Source organism: Phaseolus vulgaris, chromosome 10, assembly GCF_000499845.2.
Source record: "Phaseolus vulgaris cultivar G19833 chromosome 10, P. vulgaris v2.0, whole genome shotgun sequence".
Taxonomy (NCBI): domain Eukaryota; kingdom Viridiplantae; phylum Streptophyta; class Magnoliopsida; order Fabales; family Fabaceae; genus Phaseolus; species Phaseolus vulgaris.
In genome coordinates this window covers 6,668,394-6,685,362 of record NC_023750.2, presented here as the reverse complement: position 1 = coordinate 6,685,362, position 16,969 = coordinate 6,668,394, and the positions used below count along the sequence as shown (strand labels likewise).

Sequence of the window (16,969 nt, the reverse complement as noted above, 5' to 3'; positions counted from 1 at the left end):
ATAGATAATGATTAAAAAATTTGGTAATTATTTTTATGGTACATGATCTCTAAGAACATGTTTTTATTTTATGATGAGATTGAAAGATCAATATTAGTAAGTGATGAAAATTCCTCCTTAATCAATGGTTTAATTAATGGGAGACCATGACCAATGAATTTTGGTAATTGATTCATTGAATATATTTAATGATGCTCATTCCAAAGTCTTGGAATTATATCTTTCTTAAAAACTATGAAGTTTAATTAAAAACTGTGAAGTTTAATCTAGAAAATTAAAGATAATATTTTTAAGGTATCCTGAAAATGCGACAAACATTAATTATCCATTATTTTTTTATGAAGAAATATTTCTCTCATTCTTTATATAAGAAAACTTGTGAGGAAGAGAAGAACAACATAGAGTGTAAAAGAGAGAATATATATCCATCATAGATTGAGATTAGAAATCCTAGTGAGAGGTTAGGGAGACATTGTATTTCATTATTGTTTGACTTAAACTAACTTTTGAACCAATTTTAGAATTTAAAATAGTTAATAGGTAATTAGATATGAATTTAGAAATTATTTATCAATAATAAAAATTATTTTAAATATAAATAATTTTTTTAATTTTTAAAATAATATTTAATTTATTTAATATAATAACTATTTATTTTTTATCACTAAGATTAGTTTTTAATAATAACTTTCTTGTATTAATAGTATCATTGAGGCAATTTGATCTAGAAGGATTCTCCAACAAACCTACACAAACTTCTTCTTTATCTTAAAAAGTTGAATTTTAAGAAATCATTTCCATTTTTTTTTGTCTTTTTTTCTAAAATTGCTCTTTGTTGAAAAAGTCAACCAAACATACTCTTCCTCTATAAATAAAGCATATATAATAATGACTAAAAGTTATCATTGGCACTTATTTTGATGATAATGGTCCCATAAACATGTCTTTACTTGTTTAATTTTTGTGTAGACATTTCTTTAATTTATGATGCACATTACATTATCATATTAAAGTTAATATTTGTAAGCAATCTTTAACAGTTTCAAACTAAGCTCTTTTGGTTTGGAAAACATGGCCATATGATCAGAATTCTTGATCTTTTTGACATCAGCATATGGACCAGTGTTCTGAATTATCCACCTTTGAAAGTCTTCTGTCATCAAATTATCTTTTCCAGCAATGATGAAGACTTTAGAAACCCTTCCATTTCTGTTCTTGCTAACTGCAGTTTCTTCTGTCAATAATTTTACATCACTCATAAAGGGAGGTAAAGGTCTCACCAAAGATATAGCAAGTGTGAAATCCTGCATAATATGTGAACAACACTTTTACTCCAAAGGGACACTACATTGTATGTACAAGAGATAAGGTTTATCAAAATCAAAGCATGCACATGTATGCCTATAAAAACAACTAATCAATTGTATTCATATCATTCATTAGTTTTTCAATTGATTGAATTGAACATGTTTACCACAGTTGTTGATAGTTGGTACAATCTAGATCTCAAAAATTCAACTCCAATTGGTGAGAGGATTGAAGCTTTGTTTCCATCCAATAGGAAGTATTGTTGCTCCAAAAGATGGCCCAATCTTCTATTTACCTACATGAGTGACACATAAATTCTCCAATTGTATGGTTTCATAATAGTAATTTCTTTCATAGATTAGAAATTCAACACTCATATATAAAATTCACAAGAATTTATACAATAAATAACAATTTAACAAAGTTTTTCAATGCATTTATATGGATGATGGTAGAACTCGCCAGCCTAATCCTTTGTTCCGATTCGTCATTGGTCTACCAAAAGCGGGACGGAGTGTATAAACCCGTCAAAGATGTACGGACTGAAAATAATAACCCGTCCTGTTATAGGACGGGTTGGTGGAGTCACCGTTACTTTTTAATTTTTTTTATAGATTTATTTACTTGATTATAATAATTAGTATTACGTTTTGAATAATAAAAATACAAGAAAGAACAATAAAATTAAATCAAATTTTAATATTCTAATAAAAGAAGGTTTAATACTTAACAAAATAAAGTAAATATCAACAATATTTCAATGAATCAAATGATGTATAAAGAAATTAATGTAAATACAGTTCTATGTAAAACATTAACCACCATCAATTTTTATTTCAAAAACATGAGATCCCTTTTTAAATGTGAAAAAAATTCTTACCAATCTAGCGGGTTAGGTGGACTGGACCAACACAGATGGACGAGTTCAAAAAGTGAACCCGTCCCATCTAATTTAAATGTGCAAAAAAAACTCCTGCCAATCTAACTAGCGGATTAGGTAGATTAGACCAACACAGACCCAGCCTGTTTTGCCATTCATATATATTTATATGTGAAAGGGTAAAATAAATCTTAACTAATTTTGTCAGTACTAATTCAATTAAAAAGTTCCATGTTGATAAAAAAGCACACATACTTAAAGATTATGCAGCATGATTTTGGATGAGCATGAAGTGATAAAAAAACTTGAGATAATTGGTGTGTGAGGACTGAGAAGAATACCTCTTGAAGATAAGCAGGGTAGGTGAGGTTTTGAGAGACAACAGATGCAGTGATGAAAACTGCAACAGAGATTTTCTGAGGGTACTTTTCCATGGCAATGGATACTGATAGCCCTCCAAGACTGTGACCAACAAGAATCACCTTTTCCTGTGGAGGAAGAGAGGCCAAGAATGTGATCAAAGGCTTATGGTACTCCGAAACTGAATCAACTTCTTCAATCTGTTTTGGATTGACACCACATGCAGCCATGTCTAGAGTTGTGACACTGTGACCCTCTAATTTCAGCTGATCAGCCACCTTTTACCAGCACCATGCACCATGAAGAGCTCCATGCACCAGCACAAAGTGCTTACCATCAACACAAACACAGAAAAAGGGAAGAAATAAGAGAAAGATCACCAAAAGGTACCTCTCCCTTTTGAACATCTTCAAAACTTTTTCTTTCTCTTTATTTTTTCTTAGTTTCATCTACTTTATCTACTACTCCATCCACTACAAGAAAATTATAAAATAAAAACCAATTTTATAGACAACAAATAATTAAATTAGAGACCATTTTAGAGACTAAATAAATTTTTTATTTTTAAATTAGTTTCTATTATTGTTAAATAGTTTCTAAATTGGTATCTAATTAACAACCAAAATTTTTGCTACCAAATTTAAAAATTAAATAATTGGTAGTTAAAACCTTAGATACTAATTTAGAAATTTGGATTTCTATTTGATGATTTTCTTGTAGTGATCTATTCTTGTTTTTTCAAGAATGGTTAATTTTTTAATATGTTTCTCAATTTCATAAAGTCTTAATTAAACATATTTTTCTCACAAATATGTTTAGATTTTACTTTTGAGTAGTAATAATCTTTTTGTTGAATTTTGACAAAAAGTTATAGTTCATTTCATCCTTATTTTGATTATGTTAACTTGATAAGTCACACTAAAAATATATGATTAAATTGTACCTTTTTTTTAATTTTTAATTCATGATTTTGATGTTTTTTTTTATTGTGATTTCTAATCTTCTCATTTTAGAAAATCCGTGGAAAAAAAATTCAAACATTTTTAAAAATAGAAAATATATGTGAATCTTTCAATGTGACTACAATGAAAGGGCCATTTTATAAGAAAAAGTGCATCTTGTCCTTTATATGATTCCATTATGTTCTAATGATTTTTTTTTTGTGTTTAATATTTTAATACACTTATCTTGCATTCATATCTTTAATTAATTTATTTTCAATAAGGTGATGTGATATGCAAAAGGGTAATGTGATATATAATTTTATTTATTCCAGAGATTAATTCATTGCTTAAGTGTTAGATCTTCAAGGCAACACTAATTTTTGTATCTACTTGTTTTTGCCAAAGTTATTCATGACTTTAATTAACCCGTAACTCCTTTGTACTCAAATCTTAAAAATGTTTATATTTATAGATTTAAATATAAATATTTTAATTAATTCAACCCTTTTGTTTTAAAATATCCCTTTCTTTCCAAACTTGAACCCCATCTTAAAAAAAAGGAATAATTTAAAAATTTCTTTCTTTTATATAAAACATAAAAATTAAATGAATAAAATCATATTATTTATACTTTTTCTATAACATCAAGATTGAATGCTTGCAAATGTTTTTGAGCAAACTTTTATTTATTTTCTTTTTTACTGCTCATAGGTGGTTTTTTATAACAATAAAAAGATAGTGAATACAAGTAAAGATTTTGAAATGACTATTGTAATAAAATATGTAAAAAATAATTATAAAAGCAATTTATCTTTTATTAATTGTTAAAATTATACAATAAAAATAATTTTAATATTTATTGTTCATTATGGATAGTTTTGGTAGATGATGAAAATTAAAAGGTTAGCCAATAAATATAAGCGGAAGGGTAAAATAAGTATAAAAATGTGTACACCAATAAACAATTACAATCATTCATCTCATTATTAATTTTAATTGTTATAGATTAATAAAAATAAGCATTCTCATGTCAAAAGTGGAAAATAAATTCATTTTGGGATGAATTTGAGAAGGAAAAAGAGATTAAAACAGAAAAGGAAAAGCTACTACCATTGGAGTGTTGTTGATAGCACAACATTAATTCATATGATTTTAAGAAAAAACTAGTGACACTAAAAACTCCATTTTGTGAAATACCTATAGAATCCAGAATGTAATATTTTTAAGAAAATAAAAAATACATTTTAAATTGTAGAATTTATGTGCATTTTTTATAAGAAACATATTACAGATTATAGAATCAAAAGATATTTTTGAAATGGAAAAAATATCAATAAAAAACAGAATAATTTTAACATTTTAAGTTGGGTTGTGGGCTAACTCCAGATAAACTTTTTGGATCATAACAAATATAATTACCAAGTAAAATTATAAAGTTTTTCAATATCTAAAACATTAATGAAATACAACCATGAATGATGTGAAAAAAAGATTCTTGATGCTCATTGAACCTTTTATATATATAAAGAAACATGTAAAGTGTTTGAAAAGGTCCTCATCAAAAAACATAATAACTATACCTAGAATTACTTATGCTGAAATGAACCTCTTACAATTGCAGTAAAGATGATGGAAAAAGAACAAAAGAACAAAGAATCCCATATAAAAACTCTAGTAAAAGAATTTTGCCTTCTACAAAAAGAGACATTCAACGAGCATCACTGCTATCTAAATAAATTTTTCCAACTTCCTTGATATTTTAGCATCAGGTGGTTGGAAAGTTTTCAATGGGAAATTAGAGCTTTTTGAAAGGATCTCATTTAGAACCATGTCTCCCTTTTCATTTTGAATTACCTCCAATGTGCTTCCAAGAACATCACCTGCAAGTCCAATTTCTAAGAGACTACCTGGCTCTTCTCCACCATCATGTATTAATTGTGCAATCTCATTCAAAGTAGCTACTCTCTCTATTATGGCTTGAGCAAAAATTCGGCCAAGAAACTCTGGTGCTCTAGGGGCATCATTAACGACATCCTCCAATGTACAGAGAACAGATTCGAACCTAGCCAACATACATACAAAGGAATCACTTGATAGTTGTGTTCACAATAAATCAATTTTCCCTACTATGGTTAAATCAATCTTACCCTTTGATGAGTTGGACTTGACTCAATGTATGATGTTGAGATTTCACAAGGTTGATAAGTAGTTTGGCCAAAAGATCTCTTTCTGTGTCCTTTCTCTCAAATGAATCTGTGACCCAGAGAGAAACCATAGAAGCATAGAAGCTTGGGGAGTTCAAATCTTTGATACACAAAGCAATTTCATTCTCATCTCTAGCACTGAAAATTGCATTAATTTTAGTAAGATGATTAAATGACGAGAACAGTGGGAATTAAATTCACCAGTATAAATTCAAAAAAAGAAGAAAAAAAATTATAACATATATGTAAATTTAATTAGGCTAATGGGATCCAATACACACAGAATAAAAATTCATAATGACAAAGTTTAACAAAAAACAGATTCCTGAATTTGATGTAGCAGCAAAAGAAACTTCACATAATCTCCTTTCTGAATCCAACAAAAATATAGGACAATATTTCAACACCACTCCAACTGCCATATTTATATTTTAACACATTTATATACACTTTTATGATAAACTCAAAGATGCCTCCATCTGAATGTAGACAAAATGCCTTTCACACAAAACTAGAGCATCTAAAGACTATTAGAAACCTAAACACTATCAACTGAACATCTGAGTTGTAATAATACACACAAACATGCAATTTTGTTTCACTTAAATACCCAGAGATTGCATCTTATCCATCCTTTCAACATCTTATCATAGTGAGTTCGAACAAGTATTATAACAAACCAAAAATCTTGAATTATTCATTATAAGGATTGAACCAACTGTTGAGACAGCCTCCGTAGTTTGGAATATAGGTGTAGAAGAAAAAGATCAAACAACAAACTACAAAAAAGACCCCTCAAGATAAATATCAATAATCAATCTATCCATCCAAAAAGACAAATGTCAATAACCAATAATATTATGAAATTGTAAACTTCCATTTGAAATTGATTTTCCAAGCTAGTCTTCTTTCTGTAAATTAAACATATAACTACTTGTTTTACTTTAATAGCTAATTTAAACATAGTAAATATAGTCAATAGCATATAACAACTGAAAGTAGTCACCCCAAAATGCGTATGATAGGATGATTGCTATTATGAGTAAATTATACACACACACAAGAGCGACAAGTACCTCTTTGACACACCACGATTATGACACTTTCACATGCAATTAACAACTATGCTCCAAAACTAGCAGTATATCCATAACCTATAATGATATTCGTATGATAACATTGCATTTTTATTTTTGTCATATCCTCTTTTTTCTTAATGCGTGCCTACAACCGTACCTTCATTTTTTAAACATGATGATATTTGTGTATTGTAATGTATCATGGTTGATGCACATACCAATATACGCAACATTTATATGCATATCACTTCCATATATTTATACATGTTTCCTTGTTTACTAACAAAACTGATAGATCTAACATCGTCTTCACAGTTTTTTTCAATAATAAAGGAATTTAATTTTTTTTCAAGATAAATTTTATGTTATGATTTGAAAGTTACACACACATCAAAAGGGAACATGAGTTTGATTTAAAATAAAACATATTGTGAACAAAAAATCTTGTCTCCAGAAAAATAATTTATTTGAAAAAAAAGACACATTCAAGCAAACATACCAAAAAGAGATTCCTACGAAGAAAAATTGAACATTTCTAATATAAAATGGTTTTACTTAAAAGATTATATGGGTATGTAGTAAGTTGTAACTAGTATATCTGGCCGCAGAAAAGGTAACTAGTAGGAAAAAAGTACTGTAGAGAAAGAGTGAAAAAAAAAATACCTGTAGTATTCTCTTATGGCTGACAAGGACATGTCCCTCAGTTTTTCTTCCGACAAAATGTTATCTGAATAAGCAATTTGAGGAGCAGGTGAAACACTCCTCAAGTTTCTGTTACCATGGTTTACATTATGCTCTGGAGCAATTGATTGATCATGAGTAGATGGACCTAAAGACTTGTTAGTACCATGTCTTGACCCAATATCCTCCCTTGAGTTATATTGTGTGCGCTCTGATGAATTACTCTGACCATTAAGACCTGTAGGCATTCTATGAGAGTCTCTAGGTACAGGAACCACTTCAGATATTGGCAAATTGGAAATTGTGGTTGATCCTCTCATAGACATTCCCCTAGCAAGACCACCTTGAGGTACCAAGGTTATAGAATCTTCTCCTAAAGATCTTTGAGGCAAAGGAACTGACAAGGTCTTAGTTTCATAAGATTGTTGTTCCTCAAATTGAGCATCCTGAGAGCCACCATACCCACGAGATTGAGGTGGAAGACCGCATAATCCACCCATTTGAGAATTAGAAGATGACAAGATAGATGATACTCTTGGACTAAAATCAATGGGAGTCCTTCTTGTCGATTGATTGTTAGCAGGACCACGATTTGACCTACCACCAGCTTGGGATTGCCTTTCCTGAGCAGCATCCCTATGTACCTCCTCAATCTTTTTGGGACCTTCTACTTTCCTCCTTTGTTGCCATTTATTCTTTCTCAAATCAATGGAATCCTTCAACATGAACCTCACCCTAGAAGATAAATTCATGTTGATTGATAATAATTTCATCCTTTCAAAATATGCATCCATATGTTCCTTGGCTTTTGGATGGTCAATCATCTCCCCAATAGTACTCATTAGCTTGCATAAAGCTTCAATGTTTTCTTCATCTGGATCCTGATATTGACCCAGTAACTTCTTGATACACTCATGCATTATCCTCTCTGTCAACATTTTCTTCTTATATAGTTCTCCAATCAATCTAATGTTTCCCAACATGCGTCTTCTTGCCTTAACTCTTCTAACTTCCCTTTCCTCAGTAGACTGCTTAACCTCACCCTCATCAGCCTTATTTGCTTCTTCTTCTTCTCTTTCACCCCTCTCAAATTCCTCTTGGCACTTGTTTAATAATAACCTTTTAAAAGTTATTTTTTCATTGTCCTCACTAAAATCAGGCAACTCAGAAGCCAAATGTAAACAAAAGTTGGCATACATTTCACAAAAGGTAGGTTCCATAAGAGCTTTCTCAAATATTTGTGAGATGACACCAATGAGGGTGATTGCATTGTCAATACTAACTTCTTTCACCTTTTCAAAGAGTTTGTCAAAATTTTGCGGTGTTAGTTTGTTCAAGATAGCTTTCAACTGCCTCTGTTTTACCTCTTCCACATCTGTCACTTTACCCACTTCATACTTATTCTCAGCTTTGTGCATTATTTGTAAAGGAGTTTGGGCGGGAGAAGGAATTAAACCCCTCTGCTGGAAGTTAGCAGATCGCTGCCATCTCTCCCTGTTAGGGCTATTTCTTCCACCCTGATTTCCCCCAGATTGCATTGGCCCAGAAAGGATCCCTCCACCATATTGTAGCGGTGCTTGTGCACGAGGGTTCCTTAAAACACCAAAATTGCCTCCATGACCAAATCGAAATCCTGAATTACCACCAACGCCTTCCGGACCACGTCCACGAAAAGAACCAGAAACTTTGTTCCATCTATCATCCTCCACAACCACATCGCCACGACGATCCATCCGAGACATCCCACCTAGTCTATCTACAACTCTTCCAGGACTAGGATGTGAATCACGCTCAAAAATATGAGAGCCGCCAATATTGCCATTCATCAAAGCACCAATGTCAGCAGTGATTTCAAAATCTTCAGGAAGATCAACGAACTGCTCTACAAATTTCAGAAGGAAATCACGTGAATATTTTTTGGTTGTACTTCCATGTCCATCACCTGCTTTTTGAGATATGTCATGAACCTCTAGTTTAGGGGTAGACATGTCGGCAACATCCTCCCAATCTTCAAGTTCAACTTTATTATGATCACCTTTCTCACTGGCTTTAATATCTGACTGACCAACATCAAATTGCTTCAAACTTAGAGAAGCAGTAGCACTTTCCTTGCTCTCAGAACTTAAGACATCTTCTTTCTTTTCCCCGGGTCCCTTGTATGCATTATAAAGATCAGAAGTTGACCCAGCAGCATCTGCTTTCTGAAGTATCTCTTTTCTCTTCTTCTTCCCTTTAGATGTATTTTTCACCTTATTTGGTTCCATAATTGGTCTATCCTTGGTACCTGACTCACCATCAACATTCTCTAAATCATTCTTAACATGCTTTGGTGTTGTTTTTGGAAGATCAGTAGACTGCAGATCTGATGAGCCAAAATTTCCTGAATCAAAACAGTCTGTAACTACACTACCATTTCTAATAAAAGAGACATCTCTAGAATAAATAACTCAATGTAGCAGTGGCCGAAGTGCCTAAGTTATCACTGATTCTATCATATTGTTTATTACAATTTGCAAATTCATCTTAGTGTGTACAATTCTAAAGGTCAAGAACCCAGTGCCAAATTTGCAAGATCTTTTTTTGCTAATTTAATTTTTGTTCCGTAAAATCTAATATTGTTTGTATACTTTAGGAGATGACACATCACTTTTATCATAATGCTTTAGTTTTTTTTTACCTTCAACTAATTCGTACGTCTTATCAGGCATCTGATTGTGAACTTTGTCAATAGTTTGTGCAGCATTTCCTTCCACTGAAACATAACCAGGAGCTTCTACAGACCCATCGGTCTCCACTTCAACAGCAGCAGAAATTGTATTAGATCTTGGAAGATCTTCATTAATAATTGTTGCAGAATGATTTTTTTTAGTTCCTATAGCATCGGGTACTCCAATATCAGATATATCATGATCAACAACACGAGAAGGCATAGTGTCCGTTGTGGGAGACCGTACAGAAACCTGTTGAAAAAGACATAGTGTACACATTATATTCAAGCACACCAAAATCACATAATAGTAAAAAGTACATCCATTACATTCAAGTGTGCGTTTGTGTGTGTGAATAATAATTCACTCATATACCTGATTTTGTGATAATTGATCTTTCTTCCCTGGTTTCTTATCCTTCAAAGAGTTGGATATACTGAGAGATTCCTGTCCACCTTCATTATTAGACACAACTGTGACAAAATCTCTTGAAAACTTAGACTGTTGTGGAGAAACTTCTGACAAGGTTTCCGACCCTTTTTGTAGCACAGAGGAGCTAACATCACAGGATATTGTTGAACTAGGGGGTTCTCCATTTTGAACATCAGCAATACAGGAATTGGACGATGATAAGTCCACTATAGTAGCTGTACCATTAGGCTTAATGGTCATAGATGTAATCCCAGCAGGAATGCTAGTTTTATTAGTAAGAGGGGAACCTTGTGACGATGAATTCATAAAACTCACACCTTGGGGACCATGATACAGAGGAAAATTAAATGTTGGTGGCTGAGAATTAGGAGGCATAGGGGTATTTGTTAATGGGAGAGAATTAGGTGGATAATAGGGAGACTTGGTATTATATGAGTTAGATGAAAAATAGTTCACAGGATGAGTGGTCGGAAAAGATTTAACAGGTTGGGATTGAGAAGGTATGTTAGGATGTGACCTAGCACCGGATGACCCACCATTTGAATATGCATCCATCCTTTTATGAAGTCTTAACTCTTCATGTGTCTCAGGATGAGTTATCTTTACATGGGTAGTTTTTCGAGGAGTAGCAAATTTTCCTCCTTGCTGTTGTGGATATTGACGACCTATGCCAATGCCCATGTTGCCTAATTGATTACCCATTTGAGGAGAAAAACTAATGTTTTGGCCTTGATGCATGATCCCTTGAGGATGCATTGGATGAGGTTGAAGACCTGGAATAAAAACTGGTTGTTGCACTTGCGTAGCATTACCAATTGGTAAAGGCATCGGTACAGGCATTTGGAGGGACGTTGTTGTCATGCCCTGAGATTGAATCTGTGGACTAGCACCTCCAAACTGTAAAGGAGCCTGTGATTGGTGATATGAAGTTGACATTGAAATCCCAGTTACAGGAGCAACAAAGGGTTTTGATATCTGATTTACTGAGGTTAAAATTGACACCTGAGAATCCTTGTTTGCCTTAATCTCCTCAACATTAGATTGCTCATTGACACCAGCCTCTTTCCCGTGCGGTTTCTGCTGCTTTGGAACAGGAGGATTTGGCACCGAAGACACAGATTTGTAAGATTCATCAAGAGCCTGAGAGTTAAGGAATCATGCCTCAAACATAAACACTCTCAGAAAGGAAAGACATAGAACAAGTTCAACTTCAATTGTTGATACTAATATCTCTAATAATATTAACTTCAATTAGACATACAAAAAGAACAAGGATCTTATTTCATGAATAAAATATAAATCAGATAATCTTTGCAAGATAGAATCTAAAAGAAATGCTCTTTACTTTTGAAAGGGAGCGGGTAGTAACTCTTTGAATGACAGTACAAAAATTAAGGAAAAGAGGTGAAAAAAATAAATGCATACCTGATCAGGCTCCTGCTTATCAAATTTAGGAGGAGCTGATGTTGTACGAGCAGGGATCTGTACAAAAGAACAATAACATGATCATTACTCTACTCACCCAAAAATTCCACAAAATGTGTAACGCACCATAAATTAATCGGTTAATATAAAAGAAACTTACTTCCATCCCATTAATAAAGCCAGGAATGATGGATCCAAATTGAAAAGGGAATGCCTTAGACTCATCATCTCCTGGTTCAAACATAAGTATTGATATTACACAACTCTCGCAACATAACTAACTGCTAATAAGAAGAATTATTTTGCAAAATAAGAGTTGTTAGTGGACATCTAATGTACACAACAAAAACATACAAGACTAACATACCCTTGGCAGGGCTTGTGGGAAGGACAGGATCAGAAATCAAAGGGGGAAATGCAGCAGTTGCAGCTTTTGGAACAATTCCAGTGCTCTTATGTCCAGTTGATGATTCAGATGACTTTGTAATTGGCCCATCTGATCCACCTATCGTGCCACATAAATGAATGAATAACGTAAAAAAAAGAAACCAATATTTATAAAACACTTGATCACCTTAACAACATCAGAAGATTCTTGTATTAAAAAAAGAGAGAAGGATGTTTCACAAATCCTTCTTCAGTAAAATTCTACGGAACAACATAACCAAACACTAAAAATCAATGAAGACAAGAATTACATCTTTTCCAGAAATAAATAAATATTACTCCTAAATCTTACCATGTAATTGGGACTGTAAATGGGTACCATTACTAATGATCCGGGCTGCAGATGCCTTATTTGACTCTGTTGAATTTCCCTGGGAAGGATTTAGCCTAGATTGTCCACCTTGTGCATTATTAGACTTCTTGTTAAAACTATAACAATCAACATGCATAATCAATAAACCAATAAAGAAGAAAACAAAATACACAACTCATAATGGTGGGGAACAAATAATTTAACGAGTAACAAATCATCACACATGTCACAAGAAAGAGAAAATAAAAGGTTTTCACAACTTTATAATTAATATTTACACATACAACGTACATTTAACTTTTCCAGTCATTATAACACTGCATTTGACACACAAAAATACATCTAAATTCCACAGAAGAATCCTAAACTACACTTTTCAACACTATTGTATAAATGTTATACGTACTTTGAGTATATGTTTTATCACAATGTAGGTGTTTAAAACAGATCCAAATTCCAGAAAAATCTCAATGTACACCTTAAAACACTATTCTACGAACGACAATTAATCATAATTATAATATGTAATTTATACACATACAGTAACACAATCTAAATATCTAACTTTTTCATCTATTATAATATTACACTCCACACACATTAAAATACAACAAAATTCTACAAAGTCAACAAAATAAAATCCTAAATTAATCTACATCCATCGACACTATTCTACAAAATACAATTCAATAATATCCTTTCTTAATTTTCACAAAAATCATAATACCAAAATTTGATTTTATTTTCATTTACTTTAAATTCTAAATCACATCCCAATTTCACCGAAAACCAAGAAAAAGAAATCTCAATCATAACCATAATAATATGATTAATTATACTTTCATGTAACCATAATATCAATAGTTATTTCTTTTCATCCATCATAACAAGACATCTAAAATGCATCCAAATTTCACTAGAAAAAAAAACCTAATCTACACTCTTCAACACTATTACGCAAACAATGATTTATTACAGTTTGTTAAATATTTTATCACAATCACAGCAGCTAATTATTTTCATCAATCATAACATCATACTTTACACTAAAAAAATGTATCCAAATTAAGAAAATCCCAATCTACGCCCTTCATCACCCCTCCACAAACATGTTATTGAATTTGTTACATATTAACGCTTAATTCTTTTTATACATTTTAACACTAGATTTTACCCTCTGAAACACATCTAAATTCCAACAATAAAAAATCAGTCCATGCCTTCAAATACTATTTGACAAACAATAATAATCTGTTGCATATTTTATCACAATCATAATGTCAGAATTTAATTCTTTTCATTCATCATAACGCACACTTTAAACTCTAAAACATAATCAAGTTAATGAATAGAAATCAATCCAGATCCTTTAATATTATTTCACACACAATAATTAATTATATTTTATTAAATATTTTTATCTCAATGATCAGAATGTTACAATTTCATTAATTCCTTTTATCAATTAAAACACATTGCTGCTACACTTTTTACAGGGTAAACCACATTCAAACAACTTGTGTAAACACATGCACTTCCACCTATGTGTATCTGTTATGTAGTTTTTGAAATAAAAAAATTTGATCCTCTTCATATAAAATTCATATAAAAGTATAGATAAAAAAAAAAAACAAAATATCAATTCATTCCACCTACTTTCCAAACACTAAAAATCAAAATTCCACAAAATCAACAAATTAAGTCTCAATCAACATCCTCAATACTATTTTACAAACAACAATCAATTACAATTATTATTACAATTTGTTGCCCATTATATCACAATCACAACGTCAACACTAAATTATTTTTCAACCATTACAAAACTACTCTTCACAATTTAAAACGCATCCAAATAAAAAAAAAAAATCTGAATCTACATCCTTCAAAACTAATCCACAAACAGTAACTAAATATAAATTATAATTTGCTACTTGTTTCTATCAAAATCACAATGTCAACACTCAATCATACCATCAAACTTCACACTCTAAAAATGCATCTAGATTCCATAAATAAAATATCAATCTTGATCTTTCAAAATTAATCAAAAAGAAAAATCTGAATCTACATCCTTCAAAACTAATCCAGAAACAATAACTAAATATAAATTATAATTTGCTACTTGTTTCTATCAAAAACACAATGTCAACACTCAATCATATCATCACACACTTCACACTCTAAAAATGCATCTCAATTCCATAAATAAAATCTGAATCTACATCTTTCAAAATTAATCAAAAAGAAAAAAAATCTGGATCTACATCCTTCAAAACTAATCCTCACAGAATAACTAAATATAAATTATAATTTGCTACTTTTTTTTATCAAAATCACAATGTCAACACTTAATCATATCATCACACTTCACACTCTAAACATGCATCTCAATCTACATCTTTCAAAGTTAATCACCAAAAAACAATCAATTACAGTGTTACATTTATATATTATATATTATTTAGTTACACAACAATTACAATGTGAAGTCTCTATTCTTTTTTATCCATCATTGCACTGCACTTCACACTCTAAAACATATCCAAATTCAAAAGAATCATCTTCAATCTACAACACCATGATCCAAAATTTAATCACAAAACACAAACATGCAACATGCAAAATGGGCATGGCAGAGCTTAACTCACCTTCGGGCAGTGGATAATGGATTGATTCCACCGCCATCGCCACCAGTCTTGCCGTAGGAACCTCTTTGCTGGTTAAAGCCTGAGGATCGTCCGTTTCTGTAAACGACGTCGCTCTTTTCCACCTTTGATTGATTGAAGGACATATATTCCAACCCTTTTGAATGCCTCACACAACAATGCAGTTTCTTCAGCAAGGAAAGAAAAAAATGCAGAGAAAACTGAATCTCCCTTCTTCAATTTTGGTAGAAAATGATTGAGAAAACAGAGTGAGAAAGAGTGTAGTGCGCATGCGATTTTGTTTGGTAGAAAAAAAAGAGGAAAAAAAATAAAAAATAAAAATAAAAATAAAAAAAAGAAGAAAGAGAAGAAAAAGCCCGAAAAGAAATACCTTACAGTGAGGAGTGAGGGAAGGGTCAAAAGAACACACAAACACACACAATTCCAATCACTTCCGGATTTTCTGACACCTTTTACTCACATTTCCTATTTACTCTCTCTTTATTATTAAATTCTATTTTCTTTCTAATCTTATATTTAAAATAACTTTTTATATTATATAAAATTGTGTTTCATCACTCTTTCTTAAGAAGTAGGTATATTTCTACTAAATATAAAACTATGTATTTAGATATAATTATAATGTGAAAGTTATGGAAGTTTTGATATTTGGTTATGATCGATGAAGATATTTAAAATGCATTATGATCTACATCATTAAATTGTATGAAGAATTAGGTAATACAATTTTAATCACGATTCATATATGTTAAATCTCAGTTCAACAATAATATGTTTCATTACAAATATATAAATAAGCACAACTTTTTAAAAGATGTACATCATTATTAAGCATTATTGCACTGAATACTGAATATTCACTTGAATATCGGAACATATTTTTCCAGTAACTAATGAAGAAAAACTTGATCGAAGGAGTGGAACAAAAGTGAGTTGAGGAAGGAAGAATTTGCCGAATTAATATAAAGAATGGAAGAAAGAGCATCTTTCAACAGATCAAAATAAAAAAAAAGTGAATTGTTTATTTGGTAGAAGTTCTTTCCATACCTTTTTAAACCACAACAAGAATGAATGATTGAAATAATAATAAAAAATATAGAAATTGTTTGAAGGTGTGAAACTAATAAATATTACTCTTATAAAAAATTGAGTGTTTTTTTTATTAATTTCTAAAATATTTTTTGTAATTTTATATTAATTCCTAATGTTTCTTAAATTGAAATTAGTTCCTAAATACTTTATATGTTAATTGGTTTTTACTTAATTTTTTTTCTGAATATTTTTAATAAGTGCAATTTAGTTCCTAGATAACTTTTAATATTTGCAAATAGGTTTCTGATCAAATAATTAAAGGACTGTTGTAGACCAAAGAATTATTTGGTGTGCCTTTTATCAAATGAAACAAATTGGACCAAGCTTATTTATATCACAACTTTGTGAAAGAAAATACTCAATTTATTCCTACACTCAATACATTTGAACATATTTGAACATGGCTCTATCATTCACATGAAATGAT

At 31.1% G+C, this 16,969-nt stretch overlaps 2 protein-coding genes and 1 long non-coding RNA gene across 11 annotated transcripts; 1 reads left to right on the top strand and 2 right to left on the bottom strand.

Annotated features, from left to right (window-relative positions):
* Positions 1-915: 915 nt before the first annotated feature.
* On the bottom strand, positions 916-2,778 carry LOC137818747 (methyl jasmonate esterase 1-like). Its single transcript, XM_068622342.1, has 3 exons — positions 2,530-2,778; positions 1,475-1,603; positions 916-1,304 (listed from the first exon to the last, which is right to left on the bottom strand). The coding sequence occupies exons 1-3, from the start codon at positions 2,776-2,778 to the stop codon at positions 1,014-1,016; spliced, it is 669 nt and encodes a 222-aa protein (XP_068478443.1). The 3' UTR covers positions 916-1,013.
* Positions 2,519-10,554, top strand: LOC137818748 (uncharacterized). The gene is made up of 2 exons (XR_011082135.1): positions 2,519-2,934; positions 10,188-10,554. It is a non-coding gene; the product is annotated as an uncharacterized lncRNA (long non-coding RNA).
* Positions 4,969-15,908, bottom strand: LOC137818745 (eukaryotic translation initiation factor 4G-like). 9 transcript variants are annotated; one of them, XM_068622337.1, is made up of 12 exons: positions 15,821-15,908; positions 15,433-15,663; positions 12,761-12,897; positions 12,389-12,526; positions 12,182-12,252; positions 12,022-12,078; positions 11,599-11,736; positions 10,540-11,493; positions 10,134-10,416; positions 7,439-9,836; positions 5,640-5,834; positions 4,969-5,554 (listed from the first exon to the last, which is right to left on the bottom strand). In XM_068622337.1, the coding sequence occupies exons 2-12, from the start codon at positions 15,573-15,575 to the stop codon at positions 5,221-5,223; spliced, it is 4,848 nt and encodes a 1,615-aa protein (XP_068478438.1). In that variant the 5' UTR covers positions 15,576-15,663; positions 15,821-15,908; the 3' UTR covers positions 4,969-5,220. The 9 variants fall into 9 exon arrangements, with proteins under 9 accessions (XP_068478438.1, XP_068478441.1, XP_068478434.1 ...); XM_068622340.1 differs by having other exon boundaries at positions 10,540-11,505; positions 12,761-12,868; positions 15,821-15,862; XM_068622333.1 differs by having other exon boundaries at positions 10,540-11,736.
* Between the last annotated feature and the right edge of the window lie 1,061 nt (positions 15,909-16,969).

Excerpts from the sequence above, each read along its gene's own strand:
- LOC137818747 (XM_068622342.1), bottom strand. The coding sequence starts at position 2,778 with ATGGCTGCATGTGGTGTCAATCCAAAACAGATTGAAGAAGTTGATTCA. Across the intron at positions 1,604-2,529 it reads ACCCTGCTTATCTTCAAGAG|GTAAATAGAAGATTGGGCCA; the intron begins GTATTCTTCTCA and ends TCACTCATGTAG. Across the intron at positions 1,305-1,474 it reads ACCAACTATCAACAACTGTG|GATTTCACACTTGCTATATC; the intron begins GTAAACATGTTC and ends CATATTATGCAG.
- LOC137818745 (XM_068622333.1), bottom strand. The coding sequence starts at position 15,575 with ATGTCCTTCAATCAATCAAAGGTGGAAAAGAGCGACGTCGTTTACAGA. Across the intron at positions 10,417-10,539 it reads ATCAATTATCACAAAATCAG|GTTTCTGTACGGTCTCCCAC; the intron begins GTATATGAGTGA and ends CTTTTTCAACAG. Across the intron at positions 9,837-10,133 it reads GACGTACGAATTAGTTGAAG|GAAATTTTGGCTCATCAGAT; the intron begins GTAAAAAAAAAC and ends GTTTTGATTCAG.